This window comes from Corella eumyota, chromosome 4 (genome assembly GCF_963082875.1).
Source record: "Corella eumyota chromosome 4, kaCorEumy4.1, whole genome shotgun sequence".
NCBI classification, from domain to species: Eukaryota; Metazoa; Chordata; class Ascidiacea; order Phlebobranchia; family Corellidae; genus Corella; species Corella eumyota.
Genome location: NC_137493.1, coordinates 13870480 through 13898462, shown reverse-complemented (window position 1 = coordinate 13898462; position 27983 = coordinate 13870480). Strand labels below are relative to the sequence as shown.

General features: G+C 32.6%; 4 protein-coding genes across 4 annotated transcripts; 3 read left to right on the top strand and 1 right to left on the bottom strand.

Annotated features, from left to right (window-relative positions):
* Positions 1 to 1485, top strand: LOC145751215 (uncharacterized). The gene is made up of 3 exons (XM_082567318.1): positions 1 to 124; positions 192 to 305; positions 914 to 1485. The coding sequence occupies exons 1-3, from the start codon at positions 13 to 15 to the stop codon at positions 1090 to 1092; spliced, it is 405 nt and encodes a 134-aa protein (XP_082423444.1). The 5' UTR covers positions 1 to 12; the 3' UTR covers positions 1093 to 1485.
* Positions 1486 to 2228: 743 nt separating this feature from the next.
* LOC145750616 (doublesex and mab-3 related transcription factor 3, truncated-like) lies at positions 2229 to 3941 on the bottom strand. Its single transcript, XM_082566687.1, has 3 exons — positions 3736 to 3941; positions 3211 to 3352; positions 2229 to 3130 (listed from the first exon to the last, which is right to left on the bottom strand). Exons 1-3 carry the CDS (start codon positions 3916 to 3918, stop codon positions 2412 to 2414), a joined length of 1044 nt encoding a protein of 347 aa, XP_082422813.1. The 5' UTR covers positions 3919 to 3941; the 3' UTR covers positions 2229 to 2411.
* A 1652-nt stretch (positions 3942 to 5593) lies between these two features.
* LOC145750334 (chondroitin sulfate synthase 1-like) lies at positions 5594 to 11933 on the top strand. Its single transcript, XM_082566336.1, has 8 exons — positions 5594 to 5851; positions 6454 to 6604; positions 7125 to 7357; positions 8116 to 8318; positions 8729 to 8938; positions 9429 to 9657; positions 10110 to 10754; positions 11126 to 11933. The coding sequence occupies exons 1-8, from the start codon at positions 5641 to 5643 to the stop codon at positions 11746 to 11748; spliced, it is 2505 nt and encodes an 834-aa protein (XP_082422462.1). The 5' UTR covers positions 5594 to 5640; the 3' UTR covers positions 11749 to 11933.
* A 1156-nt stretch (positions 11934 to 13089) lies between these two features.
* On the top strand, positions 13090 to 26713 carry LOC145751658 (ankyrin repeat and MYND domain-containing protein 1-like). The gene is made up of 19 exons (XM_082567856.1): positions 13090 to 13479; positions 13853 to 14482; positions 14775 to 15068; positions 15887 to 16051; positions 16405 to 16574; positions 17145 to 17272; positions 17798 to 17984; positions 18161 to 18332; positions 18860 to 19012; positions 20013 to 20162; positions 20903 to 21010; positions 21265 to 21396; positions 22148 to 22300; positions 22767 to 22887; positions 23934 to 24105; positions 24505 to 24597; positions 24705 to 24859; positions 25049 to 25331; positions 25897 to 26713. Exons 1-19 carry the CDS (start codon positions 13162 to 13164, stop codon positions 26063 to 26065), a joined length of 3753 nt encoding a protein of 1250 aa, XP_082423982.1. The 5' UTR covers positions 13090 to 13161; the 3' UTR covers positions 26066 to 26713.
* The last annotated feature ends 1270 nt before the right edge of the window (positions 26714 to 27983 follow it).

The following is a 27983-nucleotide window of genomic DNA, read 5'->3' as shown; positions in this document are numbered from 1 at the left end:
TTTATTGTGATTATGAATTCCAATAACTTAACGTTTAATTTTAAACTCTCCGTTGTATTTTTCATCGTCTTTTTTACTACAACAGCGTTATGCTTTACAAATGATACCGAATTCGACAGCAACGGTAAGTCAAATTTAAAAAAAATTTAACCGTAGCAACCGAATTCACAAATGTTGCTTTTTTGTTCTAGATAAATTTGCTATACAGACAAGGCAAGTTAGACAAAGACAGACTCTGTGTATTGCCTATTACACTAAAGTCCCGTACGCTATTTGGAAGCATGCCTGTGGAATGCAAAGCAGTGGTAAATATGTCAACTATTACTAAAATTTCAGTCTAACAGTCTAAGCATTTGGTAACTCTTTTAAATTTGAAATTAGTCATTCTCAGTTCATTTTTTTTGTATATAAATTTATCTTCGATGTGGGAAAGTCGAATGCGTGTCTTAAACATAGAGTAACATCAGCTACTCCAACCCAGTCTTGAGTTGCCTGTGGCAGTTTGGGATAATATAGATTATATAATTGCCTGGTAATTATGCTGCTGATTAAGTGGTGACTCAGCAGGAGTTTGTACCGTTTATAACTGCGCTACAGCATGAGAGCAGTGGGGATTGAACCCACGACCTCGTGGTGGTGTAGCAAGTTTTTTACCACTACACCACGCTGCCGGTACCACTATGCCTTTTTATTTACAGGATAAAAAAATATAATTTAAATTACGATTGTTGTTTAAATAAACCCCAAAACAGCGAAAAAGTGTAAAAAACTTTGTTTATATTGATAGAAAATTTCTTAGGTGCTAGAGCAATGCCATGAGCTTTATTAAAAAAATTATTAAAAAAAACAGAACAGAAACTGTAATGTCCAAAGTAAAAAACAACCCGTTTAAAAACACCTATTTTTAACACAGTAAAACGAGATGATCCAATGGACTCTAACCCAGAAAAAACCAATGTCTCTCTTATCTCTCGTTTACTCCGATCGAAAGAAGAAAAAAGGAGCCGCTCTCTCACTGCTGAGCAACTTAACCTAATATTGGAGCAAATTAGAGCCCAGCATTCTCCTAACTCACCGTTGTACATTATATAAAAAACACGTCTGTGTTTAATATTACGTCTATACAACATTTTATTGGGAAAAAATGGATTTCTACCGGACGCTGGCAGTCATTTTTGTCGTATTTTTTAGTTTTATTTTAAAATGGCAACATTGATTTTGTTTTGTCAGTTTTTTAAATGTTTTCTGCAATATAACTTGCCTAATAGTGTTACATTATTTGTGTTCATAACATGACAATATTCGTCTGATTGGAAATGTATAATATAAACTTCATACTTTTCGAAGTATTTATGTAGTTGTGACGTCATTAAAAATCCTTGTGACGTTATCATATTTTTTCTATTAATGGTTTTGTATTTTGGTCTTTGAAATTTCTTATTAAATTTGTTCTGCCACTAAAAAAATATGTCTTGTTAATGGCGATGCCATATTTACCACCCAATTAAAACTCTTTATTTGTTTAAATTCAATGGTCATAATCTATATCAAAATCAATGACTTTTTATTTAACAATTTAATGTGGTTTCGGGCTAAGGGGATGCGGTGATAGGTTACTTTATTTTAATCATTGCTTCTTTGTCACATTTTAAATTGTCGATTAACAGGAAAAATACTGACCGCATGAATATATGACATTTTGTAGATCAAAGCTTAGTTGAACAATTGATATTTTATGTTTTGATGCAACTGGCACAATGCGATGAAACCATGGCCAATATTTGCTTAAAATAAGCAGACAAAGGAAAACGTTTCAATGCGAGGTACTAGGCAGCACCTGCGAACGGTTATAACTCATAATAATCAATCAGTTTAAACAAACTGATACGATAGTGTTTAAACAATTTAGGCTCCGATATTTTGCCGGTTACAAAAGAACCAAATCTTTTTGCATTTTCTCCGAATATTAAATGGGCCTTCTGACAATTATTTTATGGATTGGATTCGCCGCTATTACTTGTTTTTATCGCTTAGTCGTTAGTCGATAAAATAGACAATCACTTAGAATAACAATTGGCATAAATTCGGCCTTTCAATGCCTGTTACACAATTCAAGCTAGTTTTTGTCTGTCTGGCGTAAACAAATTAATAATCAAAGGCTACTGGTTTATTAAAAAATGCGTGATCTATTGACAATTATATCTTACTAATTTCACATTAAGTACAATAAATAAAACTCTGAAATATCGAAAAAATAAAACATTTTTCAAAATGCAACCAGTCCGTATTATGACAATTTACGAAAACTGGCATAACTTTTTTGTAAACTTTATAAACTTTCCCACTTATAATCTATATGGCTTTTAATATACAAATAAACAACATATTAATGTATAGAATTGATAAGTTTGTTAGGGAATTACTTTTTCGAAAGCGTTGGGTGCTGCGTTAGTCGATAAAAGTTGATGGTAAAAATCAATCGGAAAATAAACGGACGACCGGTTAGCTGGTATTGTCCGTGAAAATAAATAATCTCTAGCCTGCTGGTGCGTACGAGAGAGCAGGCCATCAGGCTGTGTCAACGACGGGAAATTATTCAATAAAGGCCCGCCGAAGACTGTAGGGAGGCGCCGGTCTACTGGAAACAAAGAATCGACTGGCGTTGTACCGTCAGCAATTGAATGACTTGGTAAACTAGATATAAACGGATTGGAAATTGGATTCCAAGGCATTCCAATGTTTGAAACTGTCGGACGAAAGCGTTTTGGTAAGGCAGTTAAGCTTGGAGACGAAGATTTATTACTAGAAAATGGCGATATAGGTGATAATCGTCCCGTGTTGGTATCATCCCCATTTGAAGATCTGCGTCGTTTTCTAGCCCCTACCGGTTCGTTCGCTGATAAAAAATGCTCGATAGCCTTCATCATATCGCCGTTACAGCCTTGCAGAACAAGATCCAATACCTCGCTTTTCTGGTGCGGAAAAAGTCTCGTGAGAATTTCGTTGTTGGAAAGTTTGCCTGGGCGAAACGAAGGCGACATTGCTTGCGTGATATCAACACTTGATGATCTTGGCTCGCTTGATCCACTAACGTTTTCGTCTTCGGTAGCTTTATCACTTTCGGTTTCACCTTAATAAAAACAAGTGGCATAAAATGGTATCTTAATTTTCGGTTATTTAAATCTTTTGTTAAAGTTGCAATAACAATACCTTGTTCTACTGCGCTTGGCGAGTGCTCTTCTAAGTTAACAAGCGTAGGTGAAAAGAGATTGATTCTCGACTGAGGGGATTTTATTGCGTGAAGTCCAAGGGCAATGGCGTCTTCTGCTGCTTGTTGACGTTTTAGTGCCACCTGGTGAGCAAAGAGTTAATGCAAAATAACAGTAAGGCTCTTAAATTAAGGCTATTTGACATATCATCAGTCACCCCGACTCAGTAACGAGTTTCTTTTGGCAGTTTGGGATATTATAATTTATAATTGCCTAAAAATTAAGCCGCTAAATAAGTTTTGACTCAGCAGGAGTTTATACCGTTTTTAGCGCCTTACTCAAGGACGCTACAGCACGAGACCAATCAGGATCGAACCCAGGACCTCATGTAGGAAAGCCAGGTCTTCTGACCACTACACGATTCTGCTAGTTATTATGATTTTAAGAAACTAGCTTTTTAAAGACCGATTAAGTATTACATTTTTAAATACAATTTTTTTGTATTTTGGATTAGTTGAAAAATTACCTGCGCTGCCATAACTTTTTGTCGTTCGGCGATAAGGTTACACTTTGCGCATGCGCAGTTCTTGTAAGGACAATGTCGCTTGTGACCTTTTAACCATGAAATCATGCCATGGTTTCTGCATCGCGCACATTTTGGTTTTCTTGTCCCTTTGTCAGTAGTCGGGTAGTTTATAAGTCCACTCATTATTAAAACTTAATTTACTTTTAAAAAAATCTTTAAAAATAATTTGTTAATTAAAAAATTTGTAGAAAAATCTATAAATAATATTAAACTTATTCTTAGTCTTTGTTTAAAAAATATTTCAAAAAATTTATTTTATTAAAAAAATTCGACTTTAACTGACTTTTTTTTAGAACAATCCTCTACTTTGTTACAGACTACTTCTAAGAAAAATATGACACATCATTATATATTATATTATATTCCTTTGATAGAGTAAACTTTTTTCGCAAGAACCAGTACTTTTAGGCGGCCCGATTGCGTGGCAATATATTAACCTCCGTGTGCTCAAACAGTAAGTAACAAAGATTCCGATGTTTACGCACCTTTTATCAAAATGTCTAATGTTCATTCAAATAAAAAATATCTCAATCCATCTTCTGTTCACCAAATTACGTTTATTGATTCAGCGAGCAGTTTTGGGGCAGCCCTGTTTTTTTACTAATACACATTCTTAGGCAAAACCCGAATTAGCCTGGTACATGTATCGTAAATACTGCTACAAAACGGTATAATTCGTTAAACATTGTTGCCACAATAAGTTAACATTTCTTAGACACATAGGTCGTGCGGATAATGTTTCAAATGGCCTCAGTGAGCCAGCAATATTAGCTTACTCGTCAACAATTAAAACAATGTCCAAATCAACGGGCCAGCTTTCAAATTATGTTTAGTGAAAATAATCGTTTAGGTCATTCGATACTTTTCTATGTTTTTCGAAACCCAGCAATTGTCGTGCAGCCTAAAAGGCTACAAAATAGGGGAGGGAGATATTGTTTCAGTCCGGCTCTTTTATATTGTATCAAGTAATCAAGCCGAGTATCTTCTATACGTCTGATGTGCCTTAAATTAAGCACATAATTGGAGTACAAACACAGCCATTACTTCTCACAATTTATAAATCATGAAATTAATTATCCATTTGAGACCTTATTATCCAAAAAGTGTGTTAATTTTGAAAAAGATTGATTTAAATCAAATAGAGGACTTTAATTTAAAATGGCTACAAACACAACTACGTAAAGATACTTGAATTTTAAGCTAACCAACAAAAAATTAGTTTTTCAAAGTCATGCGAAAAACTTTGTGTATCTAGACTTTATGACTCGATCCCACAATAGTCTTTTATAAGTTAAGTAAATGTAAGTTAAAGTTTAGGGCGGGGGTCTTTGTAAATTTAAATCTGATATTTTTTCACAGAAATGCGTTGTCTTGAATTGCAAATATTATTGAAAGCGTGTGGTCTGCTTCTTAAACCATAGATACAAGCAAAGATGAATATATTATATGGTGGGCTTTTGTATGTTTGTATCAAACGTTAACTTATACTTCAAGAGAAATATTTTAAAAATTGTTTAAATTTACATAATTTAGCAATTGTTAATTTTTTTAATTTTTTTTATAATTTTAGAGGACAAATTAAAAAGCAGTTGTTACTTGCTCTACCTATCGGATAATTTAAAAAAATCCCCGTTTTTAGGCAGGACAATTTCTAAAATGAAAGCTGCTATTAATTAATAAAAGATCAGCTCGTTTATTAATATTATAAGCTCACTTATATCATTTGTAGCTGTTCAAAATAAAACTCTATCAGGTTTTAAATGTATATCTTATAGACTAACTTATTTTCAGGCTTTCATCAAGGTATAAAACGAAGATCTAATTCGTTAAAATATATTTTGTGTAATGCGTAAACCAAAAATGATGCTTCGTTCTATAATCTACCTCATCGTTGGATACTTACTGGGCATGTTGTTAAGACATTCACAGAACACTGTATTACAGTCTTACCAGAAATGCATGGAAGTTGTTAATATTTACAGAGTAAAAGAAAATCAAGGTTCAAATGGAATACGTCATGTCGATCAAGTCCCTGCACCATCTAGTATATATTTAGGTAATCAAATTCTATTTTTTTATATATAATATTTTTTTATCCATGACATGGGAAGGTCAAGGGAACATTAGTTACCTCGACCCAGTCTTGAGTTGCCATTCACTTAGCATGAGTTTATTTTGTTTATACCGCTCTTAAGTAAGGCACGAGCGATGGGATCAAACTTAGGACCTCATGTAGTAATGGCAAGTGTTTTGACCACTACACCACGCTGCCGGTCTATTTTAATTTTTAAATTTGTCTATTTGCTATATTAGTAAATGTTAAAAAAATTTTTTTGTGCATTGCAAAATTTTCGGTGTGTTTTTTTTTACAATTAAAAAGGTGAACATTTTTGTATGGTATCTAATAGTTGATATAGGTTGATATAATAGAAATGTCTAATAGTTGATATAATAGAAATGTAACAATACAGCCTAAGGCTGTTTAAATGCTTTGTTTATTTATATAAACAAACAAACTGTTGCAAAGTAATATTAAATTTCCTTAAAAGAAAATAAAAAAATTATAAATAACTTAACAGAATTTTATATACATAAATAACAATAACCAGTAAAACAAGCCAAATTTATGTTTTCCAAATTTAATTTTTTTTTTCTTAGGAATGATGTCGGCAGGTAAGTTTATTGACAATCGTGTACAACGAGCTTTGGATACTTGGATACAAAAGGGAGGATGGAAAGTGGAGGCTTTTGCCGACGCCGACCCCAGCTCACTACTTATCCCACCGCATGTTGACTTCAACATAGTAACGTGAGTTGTGTTAATTTTTGTTATACTTTTTTCCAGCATACAGGCCCCAGTTATTTTTTTTGTTTTTTCATAATATATTTTATATTTTATTTGGGATAAATATGCTGCTGTAATTGTGTCATGTTTTAAGCTATTACTAACTGCCAAGTTAAAGGCATTGGTGTGGCTCGAACCCAAAAATTTTCGGCCTTTAAATACAACTGGTATACTGTCAAGTCATTTTAAAAATTATATCAAATAATAAAGATTATTGGATTCGATAAGATTTTAGTTAGATTTATAGTCCTTCAAATTAACAAAAATATTTTTTGTGGTGCACAATTATATATCAAGTATATATCATGTATATATATATATTGTATATATTTTGGCAGTTTTTGCAAAAATCCTATGACAAACAATTTTTTGGTAACAGATCAAATGGATAAAAAATGTAATTTTTGGTTCGAAGGCTTAACAAGCGTATTTGGATAATAAAAAATTGGCATTTTATTATATTCATTTTGTTTTTAATTCACAGACTGCCGTCGGTTGATGACACAGCCTACCCACCCCAAAAGAAATGCTTCATGATGATACGACATATGTACGATCACCATATCAACAACTATGAGTGGTTCATGAGAGTAGATGACGACGTTTACATCGACCATTCTCGATTGTCTAAGTTATTAAGCACCATGAACAGCAGCATGCCAATATTTTTGGGAACCCCTGGATTTGGAATGGATGCCGATGATGGAATGGAAGAAGGTAAGTGTATTTTTGTTAAATTTTATATTTTTTTTGTATATATCTTTATCCTCGATGTGGAAAGGTTGAATGCACGACCAAACATAGAGTAGCATTAGTTTCTCTGACCCAGTCTCAAGTTGCCTATGGCTGTTAAGATACTTCAGTTAAGATAGGTTATAATTGCACGATAGTTAAGTTACTGATTAAGTGCTGGCTCAGCAGAAGTTTATACCATCTATAGCGCCTTACACAAGGGCGCTAGCAATGGGGTTTGAACTCACAACGTTATGTGTGGTGTAGCAAGTGTTTTTACCACTACACCATGCTGCCGGTAAATATTGGAAAGTTATATAGGATAGCCAATTAAATTAGTTAGGCTTAAGTCTAACGGTTATGTTGTTAAACAGACGGTAGAATTATGTGACTGAGATACCAGTGTCATGTTGTAGTGTTTAGAACACTAAGATTTACTATATGAGCTCTTATGTTTAATCCTAACTACTTTCTTATTGTATTACTCATGAGTAAAGTGTTCTGACCAGTACTAACTTACCCTAACCAGAAAATAATCGGCAGTTAATCGAGCAATATGTTCAATCAAATTTAAAACTCCCAAAGCAAATTAAGACTGGTTGGTAAAAACAAAAGTTACTCTGTATTAAGGCAAAGAATTTGACCTATCCACATTGCAGATAAATATAAAAAAGTCACCGATAATATCTTAAGACTAAGTTATCCGGAATTTGCCAAAAACAAAATTCGATTTTTTGCAACAGGTATGTTTTACTTGATGGGGGGACCAGGAATGATATTCAGTCGCGGTCTGCTTACCCTTCTACGTTCTCATTTGAGTTATTGTGTTCGACATTTATTTTCACCACATGAGGATATAGAGATCGGACGATGTGTTTGGAAATATGTGAAAAGTGCGAAAATTCCAATCGCATGGGAGACCATAGAGTTTTTCTATCAACAATATGTAAATAAATATTTTTTATATTTTTTGAATTTGAAAATATTTATTTATCCTTTTTTTTGAAAAATATTTTTTTTTTGAAAAATATTCTTTTTTTTGAAATATAAGATTTTTGAAAAATATTTATTTAGCAGGAAGGTTGACTTTACGACCTAAACATAGGGAACCTTACCCTGACCCAGTCTTGAGTTGTCTTTGGCAGTTTGGGATATTAAAGATTTTAATTGCCTGGTAATTATGCTGCTGGTAAAGCAGGAGTTCATATCGTTTATAATGCCTTACATAAGGGCACTACAGCACGAGAACAGTTGGGATCAAACCCGGGACCTCATGTAGTAAATCCAGGTGTTCTGACCAATTTATCACACTGCCGGTATTTAAAAAATGGTGATAATTATTTTTTATTTTCACAGTCTGGTCCAGATGTAGTCAACGTAATTCTTGATCAACTTTCTGAAGGCAGAGTTGCTAAAACAGTTGCATACCATGCGGTTAAGAGTGAACCGTTGCTATATAACTTACACAAGCTTGTTTTAACAAGGAAAATACAAGCTTTGCTTAACCAAACTGCCAGGCTTCAAAACGAAATTCAATCGATGGAAAGTCTGCTTAATATTAAAGATGTAAGTATATATTAATTTTTTTTTAATTTATTTATACTCAATGTGGGAAGGTCGACTTCATGGCCTAAACATAGAGTAACATCAGTTACCCTAACTCAGTTTTGAGTTGCCTTTAGCAGTATGAAATATTATAGATTATATTTACCAGATAAAAAAAAAATACTGATTAAGTGCTGGCTCAGCAGGAGTACATACCGTTTATAGCGCCTTTACTCAAGGATGCTACAGCATTAAAGCAGTGGGGGTCAAACCCATAATATGGTATTAAATTTGAAATAATATTTCCCTGCGAAAATTTACCTGCTAACCACGAATGGCAATTTTATTTATTGTGCGGGTCTGTAATGTGGACATACATATATGATATACATATATATAACAGATTTAATAATTGTATTGTCTATTAAGATTTAACTACTAATTTATTATATATAAAAAAAATCGATTTTTATTTAGAATTTAGTAAGCTTTTTATTTTTAATATTTTCAGGTAAAAACACTTAATCCCAAAAAAGATCTTTCAAATTATTATCTGCTTCAAGGTAGTGACAAACTTTTAACCAATTCAGATGACAACATACTTTATGATGACAGGTGGCCTACCACTACATCTTGGTTACCTGATTACCCATCTTTTACTAGGAATTCTATGAAAAGTATTTGGCAGAGTGTGAACAAGTATTATAGGCAACAAGCTGATATTGGTGTACCTCATAGAGGTTTGTAATTTAATTTTATTTATTTTACGTAATATTTCGACTGGCAGCGTGGTGTAATGGCCAGAACACTTGGCTTTACTACATGAGGTCTTGGGTTGGATCCCCACTGCTCTAATGTTGTAGCATCCTTGAGTAAGGCGCTAAAAACGATATAAACCTCTGCTAAGCCAATACGTAATTAGAAGCTTAATTATTGCGCAATTATAATTTATAATATTCCAAACTGCCAAAAGAAACCCGAGACTGTGTGTGGGGAAAACGAATGTTACTCTATGTTAAGATCGTGTAGTTAACCTTTCCACCTCGAGGATAAATAGATAAAAAATTAAAAAGGTCAAAAGCAATTATTGTAGCATTGCTGCGGCTCGAACCCGAAACCTTTCAGTTCGTAGTCAAATACCATGACAAGAATACCACACTACTGGACTAAATAAATCAAATTGATTTTTTAGGTCATACAAAACGGGAAATTGCTTCTTTATGGAAATACTTAGACGAAATCGAACAAAAACATATCTCAAATCAATGTCCGAATTTTCCCAAAGATCGAAAATTCGTCAACGGATATTTGCACCTACATGTTAGCACCGGTCTGTGGTTGGCAGTTACCTACCAATCTTACGATAATAACGGCGAAAAACACTGTACCGTACACGTTAAAGTCGCATTCGGTGTAGAATTAATAAACGAAAACGGTCTATCTGATGTTATAATGGAAAAGCGCTACCCATTTGACACTAAAAAATTAATATCGGGTCGTGAAAAAATTGACGTTCCCGCTAGCTTAGGCCCTGCTTCTGACAGAATTGTGTTTATTATTCCGCTGCAAGGTCGATACCGCGCTCTTGAAAGCTTTATGGAAAGTTATGAAAAGAATTTTCTGCTGCCGATATCGCATGGTAATACTGTAGAGCCTTTGTCAACTAACGTACTGCTAATCGTGGTTTTAATGGAGAATCAGGGAAAAATGAATGACGAGCTGGGTTTAAATAAAGCATCTGCCCGACTGCTTAGGCAATACCAAACCGCGTACGGGGAGAATTTAATAAGATATCACATTGGAAATAACGGAAAGCACATGTTTTCTAGAGGCGCAGGTAAAAAGGGTTAAAGTACACAATTACTGACATTGTCCAAAAAAGTAATTTTTTTGTATATATCTTTATCTTCGATGTGGGAAGGTCGAATGCGCGACTTAAACATTGAGTAACAACAGTTACCCCGACCCAGTCTCAAGTCGTCTGTGGCAATTTGGGATATTATAGATGATAATTGTTTAATAAATATGCTGTTAATTTAATGCTGATTCAGCAGAAGTTTATATCGTTTATAGCGCCTTACTTAAGGACTCTACAGCATAAGAGCAGTGGGGATCGAACTCACAACCTCATGTGGTGTAGCAATTGTCTTACCACTAAACCACGCTGTGAGTTTTTAAAAAATTTTAATAAAATTACTTATTTTTTAGGCATACAACTGGGCACACTGATCAGCAAAGACAACGACATTGTCTTTTTCATGGACATCGACATGGTTGTAACACCACAGCTAGCAGCACAATGCCGCCGCAACGTGGTGCAGCACCAAACAGCATGGTATCCTATACCTTACAGCCAGTACGACCCGGACAGGTTATGTTACAACGGCGGGCTGGCGCGAAACGGTAACGACGCAGTAATGTTTGACGTGGCAAACCCGGCAGGCGACGGAGCCAACAACGGCGCTATACGTGAGGTTATCAGCCAAACGCCGACCCTTCTATCTGAAGATCGTGGTTTTTGGCGCGATTTCGGCTTTGGTATAACGTGTATGTACAACTCTGACTTTTTACACGCAGGCGGGTTCGATTTAAACATAGAAGGATGGGGGGAAGAAGATATTAATATGTATCTAAGTCTTCTTAAATCAGGGATCGATGTTTTTAGAGCAAAACAGTCAGATCTAGTTCATATTTTTCATCCCAAATACTGTGATAAGGATCTAGAAGGGGAGCAAGCTAGAGCATGCGCGCGTACTAAGGCAAGCCATTATGCAAGTAAAACCTGTTTAGCTAAAACTTTTTTTCACCGCCTAACTTCTCAAAAAGCATAAGTGTTAAATATAACGTACTAGCATTACATTCTTTATATTTACGTACTAGTTATTCTTATATACTGCATACCCTTAATAAGTTGTTATATACTTGTAAAGTTGTTTTTATATATTTATACAAAATCTATATTGTTAAACGATACTGTTTTGTTATAATTAAGTGTTTAATTATGTACATGTTACTGTACTTGCCTATTTTTAAATGCTTTAATTAAATAAACTATTTATATTTAATTTATCATTATTTTTTATTTTTTAGATAATATATCATTATGTTGCTGTTTAATTTTTGTTTTTAAATATCTGTAATGTAGAATATTTATCGTTGCATTGTGTAAATGGTGTTTTTGAGTAAATAATCATTCGCGAAAATTCAAACATTTTTAATTTTCAAACTGTGTTAAAATTAAAATAAACTATTATATGTAATATCAGGATTAAATTTATTATTGGGGAATTGCAAGAAAACTTAAACCACATAGTCTAAGCACTTAGAAACGGTCGTATTGCCCTTTTGGTAAGACTACACCCCGTACAAATTTTTGGATCTTTTGTACTTAACGGTTCCCGAAAAGTCCTAGGACCGTAAGGTACGAGAAAGAATTAACTAGGACTGCAATGTACGAGAGCTTTTTTGGGAACCGTAAGGTACAGGTAATTTAAATGAAAAAAGTTGCAAGATTTTGGTATTTTACTTTAAGGATAAACAAACATAAACAAAAAAAACTTGGCGCCCGAGAGTAAAAATGGGGGGAAGTCCCTTATTTGTTGTTGCTATGATTACATTTCACAACACAAAAGTTTCAAAGTAGTAGACGTAGTTTGCGGATCGGTTTTATAATGTGTTTTCTAGTGTAAATGTTCCTGTTTTTAAAATGTACTGCCTCTAGTAAAAATCTAAGATATTAAAACACAGCTGTTATATAAAAGTTTAAAATTTGCTTAAGACTGTAAGAAGTTGTAAAGTTCGCAAAGTTTATTTGGAGCAAAAACACATAAACAAAATAAAGGTTGTCTCTAAATTCGACCAAAGTGTACGTTGATTACTAGATAGCTTCGTTTATTTAATAAACTTAAAACGTTTTGGTCGAATTTAGATACAACCTTTATTTTGTTCATGTGTTTTTGCTTTTTCATCATACATTCGATCCTAGTTTGGATCGTCGCGAAATAGGTTAAATGTACAAGAGAAGATAAGGGTAAGGTTAAAAAATTTTGCATTTCCGCATTTTATAAACTCGGCGGACGACGCTAATAGAGCTCCCCTAGTTTCTGGTGTTATCTAATGCTTTGTGGTATGTTAATTTTAAGCATGTTATAATTTTTTTCAGAAATCTTACGAACAAAGAGGTTTAGTATTTTTTAGCTAAAATGTAAAGTTTTAATTTTTGATGGGCTAGAAATAAAAAAGTTATGCCTTCTAATTCACCTACTGAGGGACCTGTTAAAAACCAAATTTTACGACTTAACACTTCTGTTCAAAATTCTCAAAAAATTTTAGCCAAGAAAAAAAACGAAAATTCGAAACTCAGCAAAGAAACTGAAAAGGAAAACGAATCATTTTATGGGAGTTTTGTCTGGCCCTCGGGTGCTAAATACGAGGGGGAATTCAACAAGGGTTGTAGGAATGGAAAAGGAAAGCAGACTTGGCCCGATGGGTCATGGTATGAGGGAGAATTTATGAATGATATGAGACATGGGAAAGGAATACATCATTGGAAGAATGGAGAGGTAATGCTGTGATTTTATGCTGATATGAAGTTGATGAACATAACAGAACTTTTATATCAAACTTTTACATTCTTTTCTAAAATACACACATTAATTTTTTTATAAATTAATTTTAATTTAAAAAAAAACAATTTTCTTTTTAAACCTAAAAATAATTTCTGACCTAACTTTCTAACTTGATCCAAACCTTACAATCCTTACCCTTGACTTAGCATGGTAGGCATTCATAGGTTGTATAAGGCTTACTCAAAGTTACAGAAATATAAAAACCATAGAAATCAAACCCAGGACCCCATAGTATAAAAGTCAAGTGATCTAAACACTAATGGCAATAATTATTATACAAATGCAATTAATAAAATTGCGTTTTTAGATTTACGAAGGTTTGTTTTACAAAGACCACCGCCATGGCAAGGGTGTATACACATGGCCAGACAGCACAAAATTTGACGGCACATTCTATCTGGACAAAAAAGAAGGATATGGTAAATTTATGTTTGCAAACGGTGACATTTTTGAAGGTCTTTACAAAGCCGACGAGAGATTTGGCCCAGGGGTTTTGATGTACAATAACGAGCTACACCAAGGTGCAGATATCGGGATTTGGCATCGTGAGAAACTAATTAAACTTTGTATTCCGATCGAAAATATGTTTACGATGAAGGATCATCCAGAATATGAATTTTTTCCTGACGAAAACAAATCCCGGATAAGTTTAAAAACAACGGAGGACAGTCTACACAACGTGTTTGTTCGTGAAAGCTCTTCCTACACATTTTTATCTGACGATTTCAAAACCTCTTTGTTCTCGGAGAACACCGCCCTTCCTCCAGGAATAGAAACATACTCCAAGGATTTTGAGCATCTTCCTCTGACGAAGAAACACAAGGACCATCTGGACAAAGCATTTTTTGGTGCTGGTTACGATTTAATTAAAAAAGATGAGAGCCATTCAATTGTCGCAACTAACAACACTCCGCTTATGATGGAGTTGCAAAAACATGTAAGTACTAGTATTAGTTTTAAATATAATTTTACTTAATTTAAATTGTCTGTATACAATGTAGCTTAATGTTATGTATGTCCAATTGACAATTAAAATGAAGCCCATAGGGCAGGCAATTAACAAGTTTTTCAAATCAATATTTGATTATTTTTACAGTTTAAAAATTTATGTAAAAAAACAAATTTTACACCCAATTTTTGGCATTAGTTGTATTAAGAATTTTATGAACCATTTTGTTAAGGTTACATTTATTATTTGCAAAAATTAAAAAAATATATATTTTTTTCAGATTCATAAATATCGCTTCACGGCCAAGTCAGTTTCGTTCGACGTAACTGCGATTTTAAATTCTAACCGCTCTGCATTTAAACGCAAACCAGGCGACCTAGAAACTGCATCACAACTTTTAATCGAAAAAGCATCGAGCGGTGAAATCCGGACAGTTTATTCCATTTTAAAATCTGGTCTGATTGACCCAAATGTGACAGATTCAAACGGTAACGGTGCTCTGCACGGCGCAGCAATCAATTGTCATCATGAGGTGGTCAACTTGTTATTGGACAGTGGTGGAAATGTAAACCAGGTTGGTAAATTGTTTTAAAGTTGTCTTGTTGGCGCATTTATTTTATAGGATTGAAGAAAAATATATTATTTTTTTTTTTTTTTTTTTAGTATTTTTTTTTTTGTATATTATCCTCGATGTGGGAAGGTCAAATGAGCGCCCTGAACATAGAGTAACATCAGTTACCTTAACCTAGTCTCGAGTTGTCTTTAGCAGTTTGGGATATTATAGAAATTAGAATTGCCCGGTAATCATGCTGCTGATTAAGTGCTGGTTCAGCGGGAGTTTTCATCGTTTATAGCGCCTTACTTAACTGTGCCTTACTCAGCATAAGAGCAGTGGGGATTGAACCTTCAACCTCATAATGGTGTAGCTAGTGTTTTTACCGTTACACCACGCTGCCGGTAATATGTAATATATATATAAAGAGGCAAATTACAAATTAATGATATTAACAACAGAATAAGATTTTTAAAGATTCAAATTCAACTAAGTAAAAGAATCAAAGCCAATAGCAAAATAACTGCTAGAATAGTATCACTGAAAAAAATTATAACTTATATATTTATAATAAATTCAATAAATAAGAACTTAATTTAATTGTCAAATTATTTTGGTGATTTTTATATAATTTTATTTTAATATTTAGTTAGTCATTTACATTATTCCAAAGATACCTTTATTAGGTTGTTAGACTTTGGTGGTCAAATGTTCTGTATAAGCTTCCTATGTGCCCCCATATATTTATATAAAATCAGTTTTAAATTAAATTAAACAATCTCTTAAATAAGTATAGTTTGAAATATTTTTATAATATAAATTATATATTTACTTTTTAGCTTACTAATGAAGGGGTGTCTGCTTTAAATGCGTGCCATATTTTTTACTACCCAGTCGATCATTTTAAACCTAATATTGGAGAACAATACATCGAAAAGTTTCGTGAAAAAGAAAAACTGGCAGAAAAAAAGAAAATAAGAAGACTGTCTATCATAAGAACAAAAGTAAGTTAACTTTATACATTGGCAATAGGATTATTGGCATACTACTAAAAATCATTTTAGTATAAACAGTTTATCCAAAAGCATATGCTTGAAAATGCTATTCTACCAACAATTTAAGACATTTTTTTAGCCCCCTTTTCCCCCAACCCTCTTCTGGGAAATTCCTTTAAAACCCTCTTCTGGGAAATTCTCCATTTTTCATTAGTCCCTATTTACCCCTTTTCGGGGAAATGTCCCATAAAAATTTTAATAAAATGTCAGTTTTGAAATTTTTGTTTTCAAAAATTTGTCCTTTTTTTAAAATTGTTTTTAGGAACATGGGTCAATATTACCCAACCAAAATTTGTTTTCAGAGTCCTGTAAGGAGGATGTCATTGATCACAAAGAGTCCAGACATATCCCCAGATTCTCCTCGATCACGAAGAAGTTCAGTGAGCTCAATTTCATCACAAGGAAGCACCAGGACTCCCAGTCCACAGGATTTAATGAAGGCCGACATTGAACTTTGTAAAAGTGATTTAAAGTAAGTAGAGCTCACTAAAAAATAACATTTATTTGGTCCAAAAAATTTGAAACTCTTAAACTTAAAATATCTTAAATTTATAATGAAGCTAATATACGTATGTATTTCCAATTTATACTCATGCAAAATAAATAAAACTGCTGTTTGTGAGCGCTGGTTAATTATCGGCAAATATTAGTTAAGAGATGCGACCCTCTTTTGACAAATACAAATTCTGCTCATACGGGAACTATCAATTAGTTTTTATAAATTCTGCTTGATGGCACACTTTATAGTCAGAATTTTATGTGTTATAGCAACTCTTGTATTATTGGCTCTTGATAATTTACCTGCGCTATAAAGACACAGCTTTATTAATTTTGTAGGCCTTTTAATCGTACATACATTTTATATATATTTATATTAACATCATTTACCAAGCTCTATTATATACAAAACTTGCTTTTCTTTAACTAAATTTTTTAATTTAAGGGTCAACTTCTTTAATACATTTTCCATTTATAAAAAAATAGTTTTAAAAAACAAAATTTTGTGGCGGTGGTATTGGCAATTAAAACTTTTTGTTTTCAGAATAATGAAGGTAAGAAGAAATTTAATGTCAGCAAAATCACAAAGAATTGAGCGTGAAAGATTAAAAAAGTTAGAATTGGAAGAAGCAGAACATAATTCTGATGACTCTGAAACTGAAAGCAAAGAAGGTTTGATATTCATTTCTACAACTATTTACTTTTTTTAAAAAAATGCGTTTTTGGAAAGGTATTGTGTAACCCTTTCTGCAACATTTTTAAACTGCTTGCTCTTTAAACTGCTGGCCTTAATTAAAACACTACATCATAAGAGAAGTGAAGATCAAACCCAGGTTCTCATGTGATGAAGACAAGTGTTTTGACCACTACACTATGCTGCTAGTATTTTTTTGGTCTCAGTAGAAGTTTATACTTTTTGCAGTGCCTAACTTTAGGTTGCTACAGCATAAAGGCAGTTAGAAATGAAGCCAGGACCTCATGTAGCAAAGCCAAGTGTGCTAACCACTACACTATATCGCTAGTTTTTAAAATTAATTATTTATGACAGGATTTATTCTATTTGTAAAATAATAAAAAATCATTGTTAACTTATCCTGGTTTTGTATATTACAATAGGGCCCTTAACTGTATTATCTGTAGCTTATTTTTAAAGGTATTTTTAAGCAACAATTAACTATTTTGTTACCCTTTACTTAGATACCAAACCAACTTTTGAGTCCGATCGAAATATTTTTGATCTTGAAGTTGATGTGACCGATCGTTTAATTGAAAGAACGGCAACGTTGTTAAGTTTTAATGAACGAGCAGTCAGTGGGGTTTCTACTAGAGATGGAAAAGCTATAAGATTGGGCACTGCGGGTGCTCTAGCAGTTTGGAAAGCTGAGTAAGTTATTTAGTAAGCTTTTTAGGATTATAAATTTATTAGTTTAGCTACTGAGCATCTTCACATGGGATCTGGGGTTTGATTCCCACTGCTAACACATAAAAAATTAAAAAAAAATTTTTATAAAATTTTGTTTGAAATTTTTTTCATAAAATTTTTTTTGAAATTTTTTTTAGACATCATAAACTAAGATCAATGATCGAACTTCTTCTTCGAAGAGGAGCCAATCCTGACATCAGTTTTGTTCCTTTCTCTCCTCTCTTCTTTGCAGTGAAAGGAGGAGATGTGGAAGCGGTTCAACTTTTATTGGAGAAAGGAGCTTCCACCTCAGCAAGATTATCTAACAAGGTACCGGAAATTCAAAATTTCTAAAATTTTGAGACTAAATTTTTTTCTTGTTTGCCCTGTTAATAGTGGCCCCCTTTTTAAGGCAAAATGGAAATTGTTTTAATAATTTATCAAATTACCCACAGTTATTTTATTTATCGCCCCCCCCCCCCTCAATTACTTCCCCCTTTAACCCCCCCAAATTTCCCCCTTTAACCCCCAATTATTGTAGGCTATTTAATTATTCTTTTACCCCAAATTATTTCCTCTGTCGCCCCAAGTTATTTTATTGTTTTTTTACCTGATCCATTATTTTACGTATTTTTCCCCTTTTACCCCCAATTATTTACCCTATCAACCCAATATTTTTTTGTAACCCTCTTACTTCCAGAACTAACAGCTCTTGTCAAATATTTTAAAACGGGTCCAAAAATTTATTTTTTATTCCATTTTATAACATGTTAAATTTAATATATATTAAACAATTTTTAGGCTGTTTTATTATACAGCATAAAAGAAGTTAATTTACAACAATGTTTTTATTAAAGCTTGGTGGTTTAACTCCTCTTCATATAGCATGTGGAATTCAATGCAGAGAGGGCGTTAAGATTGTTGAGTTATTGTTGAGTGCCAACGCTGATCCAAACTCGACCGCAAATGACAAAAAAATGGCTTTCACTGACGATGAAACTACTACAATTGTAAGTAAAAAAAATTTGAAAAGAAAATTAAAAAAAAATTCGAAAATTGTAATATAGTGTTTCTTAAAAAATTGTATTAAAACAAGATTTCCTTATACAATACGTTACACCACATTTTAATTGTTTTTGGCAAAAACACCTGTTTCCATTTGTCATTATGTTGATAGTATCAATATTATGGATTAAATAATATCCCAAACTATATATAGATAGCTTAAGATTTGACTCAATTATCAAATATGTCATTTAACTTTTAAAAATTTGTAAATCATTTTTTTTTAATTGACAAAAAAATTACTAAAAATAAAGAAATTTTTATATTTTTTTATAATTCTTTATTAGAAAAATATTTTTTATTTAAATTCCATTTTGTAAATATTTTTTTTTACCTCTATAATTACAATTCCTATTTGTAGCAATGTTATTAGAAAATAAAACACAAAGATCAAAGCATATTTCAGTGACCCATAGCTGTATTGTTGTAGCATCTGTATTTGTGTAATTTAATATACATTAAAGCTGTTTTAACTCAACACACAATAGATTATTTTGTTTTTATGTTTTATTTCGGATGTTGTGATATAGTCTGTCGCTGACTTCATTTTTGATTATTTTATTTTTAGAATTGTAAAACTTATGTAATGCCTTTGCCTAAGGTGCTAAGTTTCTACATGAGGTGCTAAGTTTGATTTCCACAGCTCCCATGCTTTGATGCCCCTGAGTAAAGTGCTATAAATGGTATGAACTCTTGCTGAACTAACACTTAATCAGCAGCTTATCAGGCAATTATAATCTTTATTATCCAAAACTGCCAAAGGCAATCTGGGACTGGGTTGGGTAACTGATGTAACTCTATGTTTGGGTTTTGAAGTCACCCTTTCCACATCAATGATAAATAAGTGTGAAAAAAATTAATAAAATAATTAATTTTTAAATATAAATCAAAAAAATCTATTAAATTTGTTTCTCCTTTTTTATTCTTGTTTTATGTTTTTTTAAGGAGTCAATAAAATCAATCACCGAGAAAGTCCAACCGAAAAACAGATGGCAAGACACAGGTACTCAGTGGGTGACAGAGGGGTTAAAATTTGTGGATGAAACAGGGCGAACCCCTCTTCATATTGTGTGTGACAGGGACGACCATTATAAGGTCAATATTTATTTTTTTTTTTCCATGTGAATGGCTAGCTTCACAGTCCAAGCATAGAGTATTATTTTTCACCCTAAACAAGTTTGTTTGCACCCTAAACAAGTTTGTTTCCACTTTTTTTTATATATCTTTATCCTCGATGTGGGAAAGTCGTGCGACTTAAACATAGAGTAACATCAGTAACTCCGACCCAGTCTCGAGTTGACCGTGGCAGTTTGGGATTTTATAGATAATAATTGCCTGATAATTATGCTGCTGATTAAGTGCTGGCTCAGAAGGAGTTTATACCGTTTATAGCACTGTATTTAAGAGCGCTACATCATAAGGTCAGTGGGGATTGAACCCAGGACCCCATGTGTGGTGTATCAAGTGTTTTTACCACTACACTCTGCTGCTGGCACTTAGCATTTTTGATAATTTTGTCTTGGTAATGTTATCTAACTATTACCCTGGTTATTGGTTTTGGGCATACAAGGAATAAGTATTTTAGTGTAACACATATTTACCTGATATGACATAAAAGCGGTATGAACCAAAGCTATTAGGTAAAGTCCAGCACATAAAATATATTGTTTAATTTGTACTAACTTTTTCTTTAAATATCACACTTGTTTCAAGCTGTAGCAAATCATAAATAAGAATTAAGTTCTGACCACGGAAACCAATTGTCATAGCGGCCTTAGGAATTGAACATAAAACTTTAACCTAAATTGTTTATTTTGTAACTTTCATGTTTTTAGGATGCTAGGGATATAACTCACTTACTAGTAAGCAACGGAGCAGACCCTGATGTTATATGGAGTGGGCATTCACCTTTGTCATTAGCTATTTGTTCTGGAAATGACCTGGTAATTATTTGCATCAGTTTATTATGTAAAATAAGATATAAATATTAGATAATAAATATTGCTAAACATTTTTTAAGCAATTTATTTATATTTTTTAAACTTCAAATATAGTACGTTTAAAACGTTTAAAAAGAAATTAATAAAATTGTAAATTATTTTTTATATTTGTTATTCACAAAATTGTAAGAATGTCAACAATTTCCAAGTTGAATAAAATTTAAAACAAAAATATAAACTTTTTTTCTATATTTTAGTGTATAGATGAGTTATTAGAACAAGGTGCTGATGCTAGTCTTCCACTTACTAGAGGAGTAGGAAATGCTCTGTGTGTTGGTGCTAATCCTAAATATGAGGAACGAAGGGAACCTAACGCAAGGCTCTATTTGGTAAGTTAGATGTTCTTTTTCAAGATTTCAGCAGCAGCCATTAGCACACGTGGTTTGGGTTTAAGAGTAACATAGGCTACCTTGACGCAGTCTTGAGTTTCCTTTAACAGCTTTTAATACATATTTAACCAGCAGCGTGGTGTAGTGGTAAGAACACTTGCTACACCACACATGAGGTCGTGGGTTCAATCCCCACTGATCTCTTGCTGTAGCGCCCTTGAGTAAGGCGCTATAAACAGTATCAACTTCTGCTGAGCCAGCACTTAATCAGCAGAATAATTATCGGGCAATTATAATTTATAATATTCAAAACTGCCACAGGCAACTCGAGACTGGGTCGAAGTAACTGATGTTACTCTATGTTTAAGGATAAAGATATATACAAAAAATATGATCATATTTCTCCATACTAATTATTTTTCGTTTTTGGCGCCTCATTGAATAGACCCAAAAAATGCAAACAGTAAGGATCAAACCCAGGACTTAAAGAGTCAAGTAGTAAAACTATTACTCGACATTGAACTACATGTTCAAGATGTAATATCAGATATTACATTACTACCACTGTTAGGCCAACAAATCTCTTTATAAATGATAAGGGAATATCACCAGGTCAAGCGTATTTAAATCTGTCAAAGACCTTTTAAGACTAGACAAAAATGTAACAAAACAACATCACTTTTTGTATTTGGAGAATTTTTCACATCCTTCTAAAAACATTTAAAAACTAATAAATAATTTTTGTTTTTAGCTTGAGAAGCTTGTTAGTGCTGGAGCTAACATGTTAGCGCCCGTGGTATTCGGAACAAAGAATTTGACTGGCACAGTTGTTGATTATGCTCACTGGATGTTTATCAGAGATGAAAGAATAGCTCACACCCCTTACCATGCTCTTACACTTAAGGTGTCTAGGAATGTTTTTGTATCACTATTTCTAATTAAATCTTTTAGACAAGAGCATATATATACTATAACATAAAAGTATATATATATACATATATTGGTTCGGCAGCGTGGTGTAGTGGTTAAAACACTTGGCTTTACTACATGAGGTTATGGGTTTGATCCCCATTGCTGTTGTAGCGCTCTTGAGTAAGGCGCTATAAACTGTATGGACTCCTGCTGAACACTGAAATCAAGAGCTTAAATATTGAACAATTATAATCTATGATTTCCCAAACTGACAAAGGCAACTAAAGACGGGGTTGGGGTAATTGATGTTATTCTATGTTTGGATCGTTAAGTCGACATTCTCACATCGAGGATAAATGAATCTAAAAAAAAATTCAACCTTTTTAAATATTTAAATATAAACCTTCAACTTTATTCCATAAATCTATATGTATGATTGTTTACCTAAATATTTTTAGGAAAGAGATACTTACAATGCAAGAAAACAACTACTTGCTCATCTTGGAACAATGTTGAGAAATTCAGCAGTCAACGTTGAACGAGAACGACTTAAACAAGAATTTCGTTTTGGGATCAAAAGTAAGTCATTGGTGTAACATAAATTTGGGCTAGGGCATAAATAAATTTAACTATAGATTTGAATTTATCGTTTTTTTTACCACAAATATGTACAGTTCATTTTACATTTTCTCGTGTTTTAAAGCGTAAAAACTTGAAATAAAAAAAGATTTGAGTACTTGAATAAGCTTAGTTTAGGCAGGACATTTAAAAATGGAATATATGAATTTTAAAAAGCCAGAATAATACAAGTTTTTGTAATAACAATTTAATAGAAGCTATCACAGAAAAAAACATTTAATTTAGCAATTTATTTTTTCACATAGTTTATGTTAGTTGACATTATTACTACTTAAACTTTTTAGCTAAGATAGTTTTGTACAAAATGTGGCAAGACGCAGACGACAAAATTAAAAAAGAAAAACATGAACAATCAAAGTTATCCAAACAAGAGAAAAAGAAAGGCAAGAATAAGTAGGAAAAATTTAACCTAGCGTATGTTTTAGTTTTTAGAAAAGTAAAATTAATATATACAAATAAATGTTTATTATAAAATTTAATACATTTTGTAAAAAGAAAAATTGGCAGGTAGGTTTAATATATATCAATATGCTTTATAATATCCAAAACTGCTAAAGGCTTCAAGACGGGGCCAGGGTTACAATTGGTACTCTATGTTTTAACCGTAGAGCCGGCCCCTTCGCACCAAGAATAAAGATATGCAAAAATGCAGTCTTTTAATAAAGTAAAAAGGGATCACAACGGATAGTGAGAATTGTGAGCAATGTGCGCTCATAGTATACTACGATATAACCACTTTTCTCCTGTACTTAACTTTTTTTTGCCCTGACCATAAAGGATAGCAAAAAAAAAATTCCTCACTCTCGCAGTAATATGAGGTTAGTATAGCGGTAATAGTGTCACAATTCCTACTATGCCCACTATACGTTTTTTTTAATGGACGGTATAGCATGACGTGATCCCAAAATGCCCCAAAATTGCTACCAAACTTAGTTAGCCACAAACACATTCCAAAAATTTACAAATATTTTTGTTGTTGATCTTAGGCCGAAGCCCGAGCCGGGACGGACGATTTCTTTATACTGGGGCTGGGGCGGCGATGGGGGACAGCCGGCAAAGTCTCTCTCCTACACTAAAACAAACCCCGCTCCTCGATGCACCCCTAGTAAGTCATGTTAGTTTTGTCAGACCCAACAACGTAACTGATCAACAAGACAGGTGATTTTTTTAAATGAAGACATTTTTTTAATTTTATTGTACCGAGCTAAAAAAGCAAAAGTTTATATAAGTTGCCGGCAGCGTAGTGTAGTGTACACTCAGTTTTACTATGTGAGGACCTGGGTTTGATCATAACTGCTCTTATGCTGTAGCACCTTTCGGTAAGGCGCTATAAACTGTATGAACTCCTGCTAAGTCAACACTTAATAAGAAGTTTAAGTATCGGACATTTAAAATCTAATATAACCCAAACTGTCAAAGGCAACTCAAGATTGGGTCGGGTTAACTGATGTTCTTCTATGTTTAGTTTGTTAAGTTGGGATTTCCACATCGAGGATAAAAAATAATAAAAATTAATAAAAAAATAAAGCATTTCTACCTATTTTATTAATTTTATAGCTCCGTTGAGAATAAACAAGCACAGGATAAGATTGATTCAAATATTAAAGTTAACAAGAAAAAAAGAAGGTCCTCAAATACAAGTTTAGTCAGGTAAAAATAATATAAAATAAAAACTTGAAATTTTTTTTTATTTCTATTTATTCAACATAAATAGATTGCGTCCTATACACGAATGATTAAAAGCGTTTTTTTTTCAGGAAGCCATTGTTCCGATATTGTTACGACTGTGGAAGATCTGTAGGAGTGAGGTTGACATCCTGTTCAAGATGTCATGAAGTTTATTACTGCAGTAGAGCCTGTAAACTTAAAGCTTGGGAAGAAGTTCACAGGGAAGAATGCTTACGACTTAAAGGTGGATTATTATTTAAATATGTGTTATTTTTAATTAAATGTGGAATTTAAATTTAATAAACTTTGTTATCTGCCTTTTTTCGACTCTAAATACATTTTTTGAAGTGATTTTTAAATTTTATTAAAAAAATTAAATTACTTTTTTTTTAAATTTATTTTATTTTTTTTTTAATTTTAAAAATTTATTCAGCTTACCGAGAGCAGAGTCCTCTTCCCACATCTTCCGAGATTGCAGCTTTGTTCGCGGAGCACTCCCTCGACGAGACGATGAATCGGGCTCACCAAAAAACCACTTCCATCATTGATGACATCATCAATCAACACGTCATCGTTGCCGAGGAAACGGCTCTCTCGGTGTCGAGAAAGAGCATGTACGGATCAAGGACACAAACCGGAAGAAAAGCGATGTCTTCGAGATCTCGGATGTTGTCGGAAGGATCTGGAAGAAGATCTAGGAAAGTTTTAGGCAGCAGGTGGGTAAATTGATATTAAGGCATAATTGTTTTTTTTTAAAACAAAAAATTAATGCCACCGTTTTTACGATTATTTAGCGAGGTAATGGCAATTAAATAGCATTTTCCTGCCACTTTGTTTACTATTTATCACGCTGGCCATGTAGTTAACCCTGTGACAACTTTACCCTAGACAACCTAACCTAAGTACAGTTCAACCCTTGGAGACCTATTTTATTAAAGAAATTGAAAATGAGTTGTTTTGTCCAGGTCTGAGTTGTCATCAGGTCCTCGAAACTAACGCAAAACTGTTCTTATTTATCTGAAATAAAGCTTATGGCATTGCATTTTAAAAACCTTTTTTACATTAAAATGTTTACTTACCTAGAACGTGAAAAATCTAATTTCACAACTTAACATGTCCTGACTTAAACAAGTTAGTTTCTCATGCTTTTTTGGAAAAAACTGCCTTGTATTCCGTAACCTGCTTATAGTAAAAATCGGTTATTCATATTTATTTAGTATAGTAGCAATAGGAGTCACAAAATAAAAACGAATTTAAACAACATTTTAACATACTATTAAGATCTGAAAAAATTTCCGAAGTTCAAACCCGTAAAAGTGGTAAAAAGAGTGGACACCCTGCCAAGGTAAGCGCAAAAACTCGTGCCAGGGTCGGAAAAGATGTCGATTTCGGAACAACTGGCATGACTTTGGCGGAACTTGGAATTAAGGAAAATTACAGTTTTAACTGAATCAAAGGGCCAAATAGTCAAAAAATGGCATAAAAATTTCCAAAAAGCCAGTGTTTTTATACATGACTTTTGAAACCAAATTTTACATATTTTGGTCTATACAAGTGACATTAACCAAATTAATTCAATCTTGTGCTTGCTTATTCTCAGATTTTATTTTTATTATTTTTTAGCCTTGTTGTTTTGCTATCTTAGTTGTATATATATAGATGTAAACGTTGAACAGCCTATAGCACTGTGTTGGTATACATAAATTTAACGTGGTCAGATAGTTTAAATATATTTTACTAAAGTTTCTAAATTTTTATATTGCTTTATTTTTAAAAAGTTTTTTTATCTGTAGCTGCTTTTAAAGATATCTCTAATACCAGATTTATTGCTTTTGCCAAACTAACGTAACTCACAATTATTGTGCCAAAATCTTTCGGTGCCAAATTAATAACTTAACTAAACTGAGATTATAAAAGTACGTTTTATTTAGTTTAAATTGCATTAAGCTGCTTTATGTATATTTTAGGTCAGGTGATACTTAAAAAGTTTTTGTTATTTAACTGATTAGTAAAATTTTGACAAATTGCATTCGTAATGTCTTTAAAAATATTTGTATTGTCGTCTTTATGAATTTTCAGTATTTAGTATTAGATATATGTTGTAGGTAAATTTTGTAGAATTTTATTTAAAGATTTTTTTATTAAATAAATAAAATGTAAATTTATTGACAACTCGCTTAGATTAATTTTAGTATTATAGCGATGTGAAAGTTATTAATATTCATCAACCTGAACATTAAACTAGATAATTTGCAAATTCTTAGAACACCCCATACTTTAAATAACATATCGTCAATAATTATGCAAAATTCGGCAGAAAACTTACAAGATTTAAAACATTGTAAATACCAAATCATACCTAGGGCATTGCGTTGGTTGGCGTCCTCGCTAATTACGCAAAGATTTTGTAAAGAAACCTGTTTTCCCTTTTTCGCAAGGCTTGCAACGTCATCATTTAAAGAGTGAGTTTCTAGTAAAAGAATGGCATCATTGGGTTGTTTATAAACGTGTACAGTGTAAACAAACTTTGTTTATATTGAAGTTTAGGTTTATCATGTATATTATTCACAGGCAGAACAGTTTTATAACAGCAGAGGATTTAACGATAATGTTATCCTAATTGTGCCTTATCTCAAATCTTATTAAAATAAACTACTGTCGTTAAGTTACATTTTACAGCAAATTCAAATTATAATTGGATTTCATCTGATAAAATGGTTAATTTCGGCATACGGTTCCTATATAAAGTTATACAAGGTCAACATGGGCAAAGGTGGGCACCAAACCGTTAATTCGTTAATCGTTGTTTAACGAAGTTGACTTTTTCGTTAAAATTTAACTTTTAAGTTAACTTTGAAAATCATAAACGGATCTCTTAACTTTTGTTACATTGATGTGCTTCCGTTAGATAAAGTACTTAAAATGTCTTAAATATACAAAAATGTGGTTTATTGACATCTTACGATTTAAAAAACGTTGTTTTTAAACAGAAATGCGCTACAAAAACGAATTAGTCGTTATAATACAAAAGTTTACTCGAAACTTGACTTTACATGTTAATTTAATAAATTGTATTTATTGTTACAACCTTTTAAAGATAACTCGTATACTCACATCGCAAACGGTGGCGTAACAAATTAAAAAACGTCACAAATGTGGCGCAATTTGCTTTAGTTTTTATTTGCTTCTTATTGCGCCATAATACTATGTCTGAATATTAGGACATTTAAGTTTAATAGTACAATCGACAGTTTGACAGTAGTCTTTATAGCGCTCTTGGTAACTTCCGATACATTCGTATTTAGGTAACGGTTTAGTTTTATCGAAGTTCACTTTTTTAATTAATTATTAATATTTTTTGGTAATTT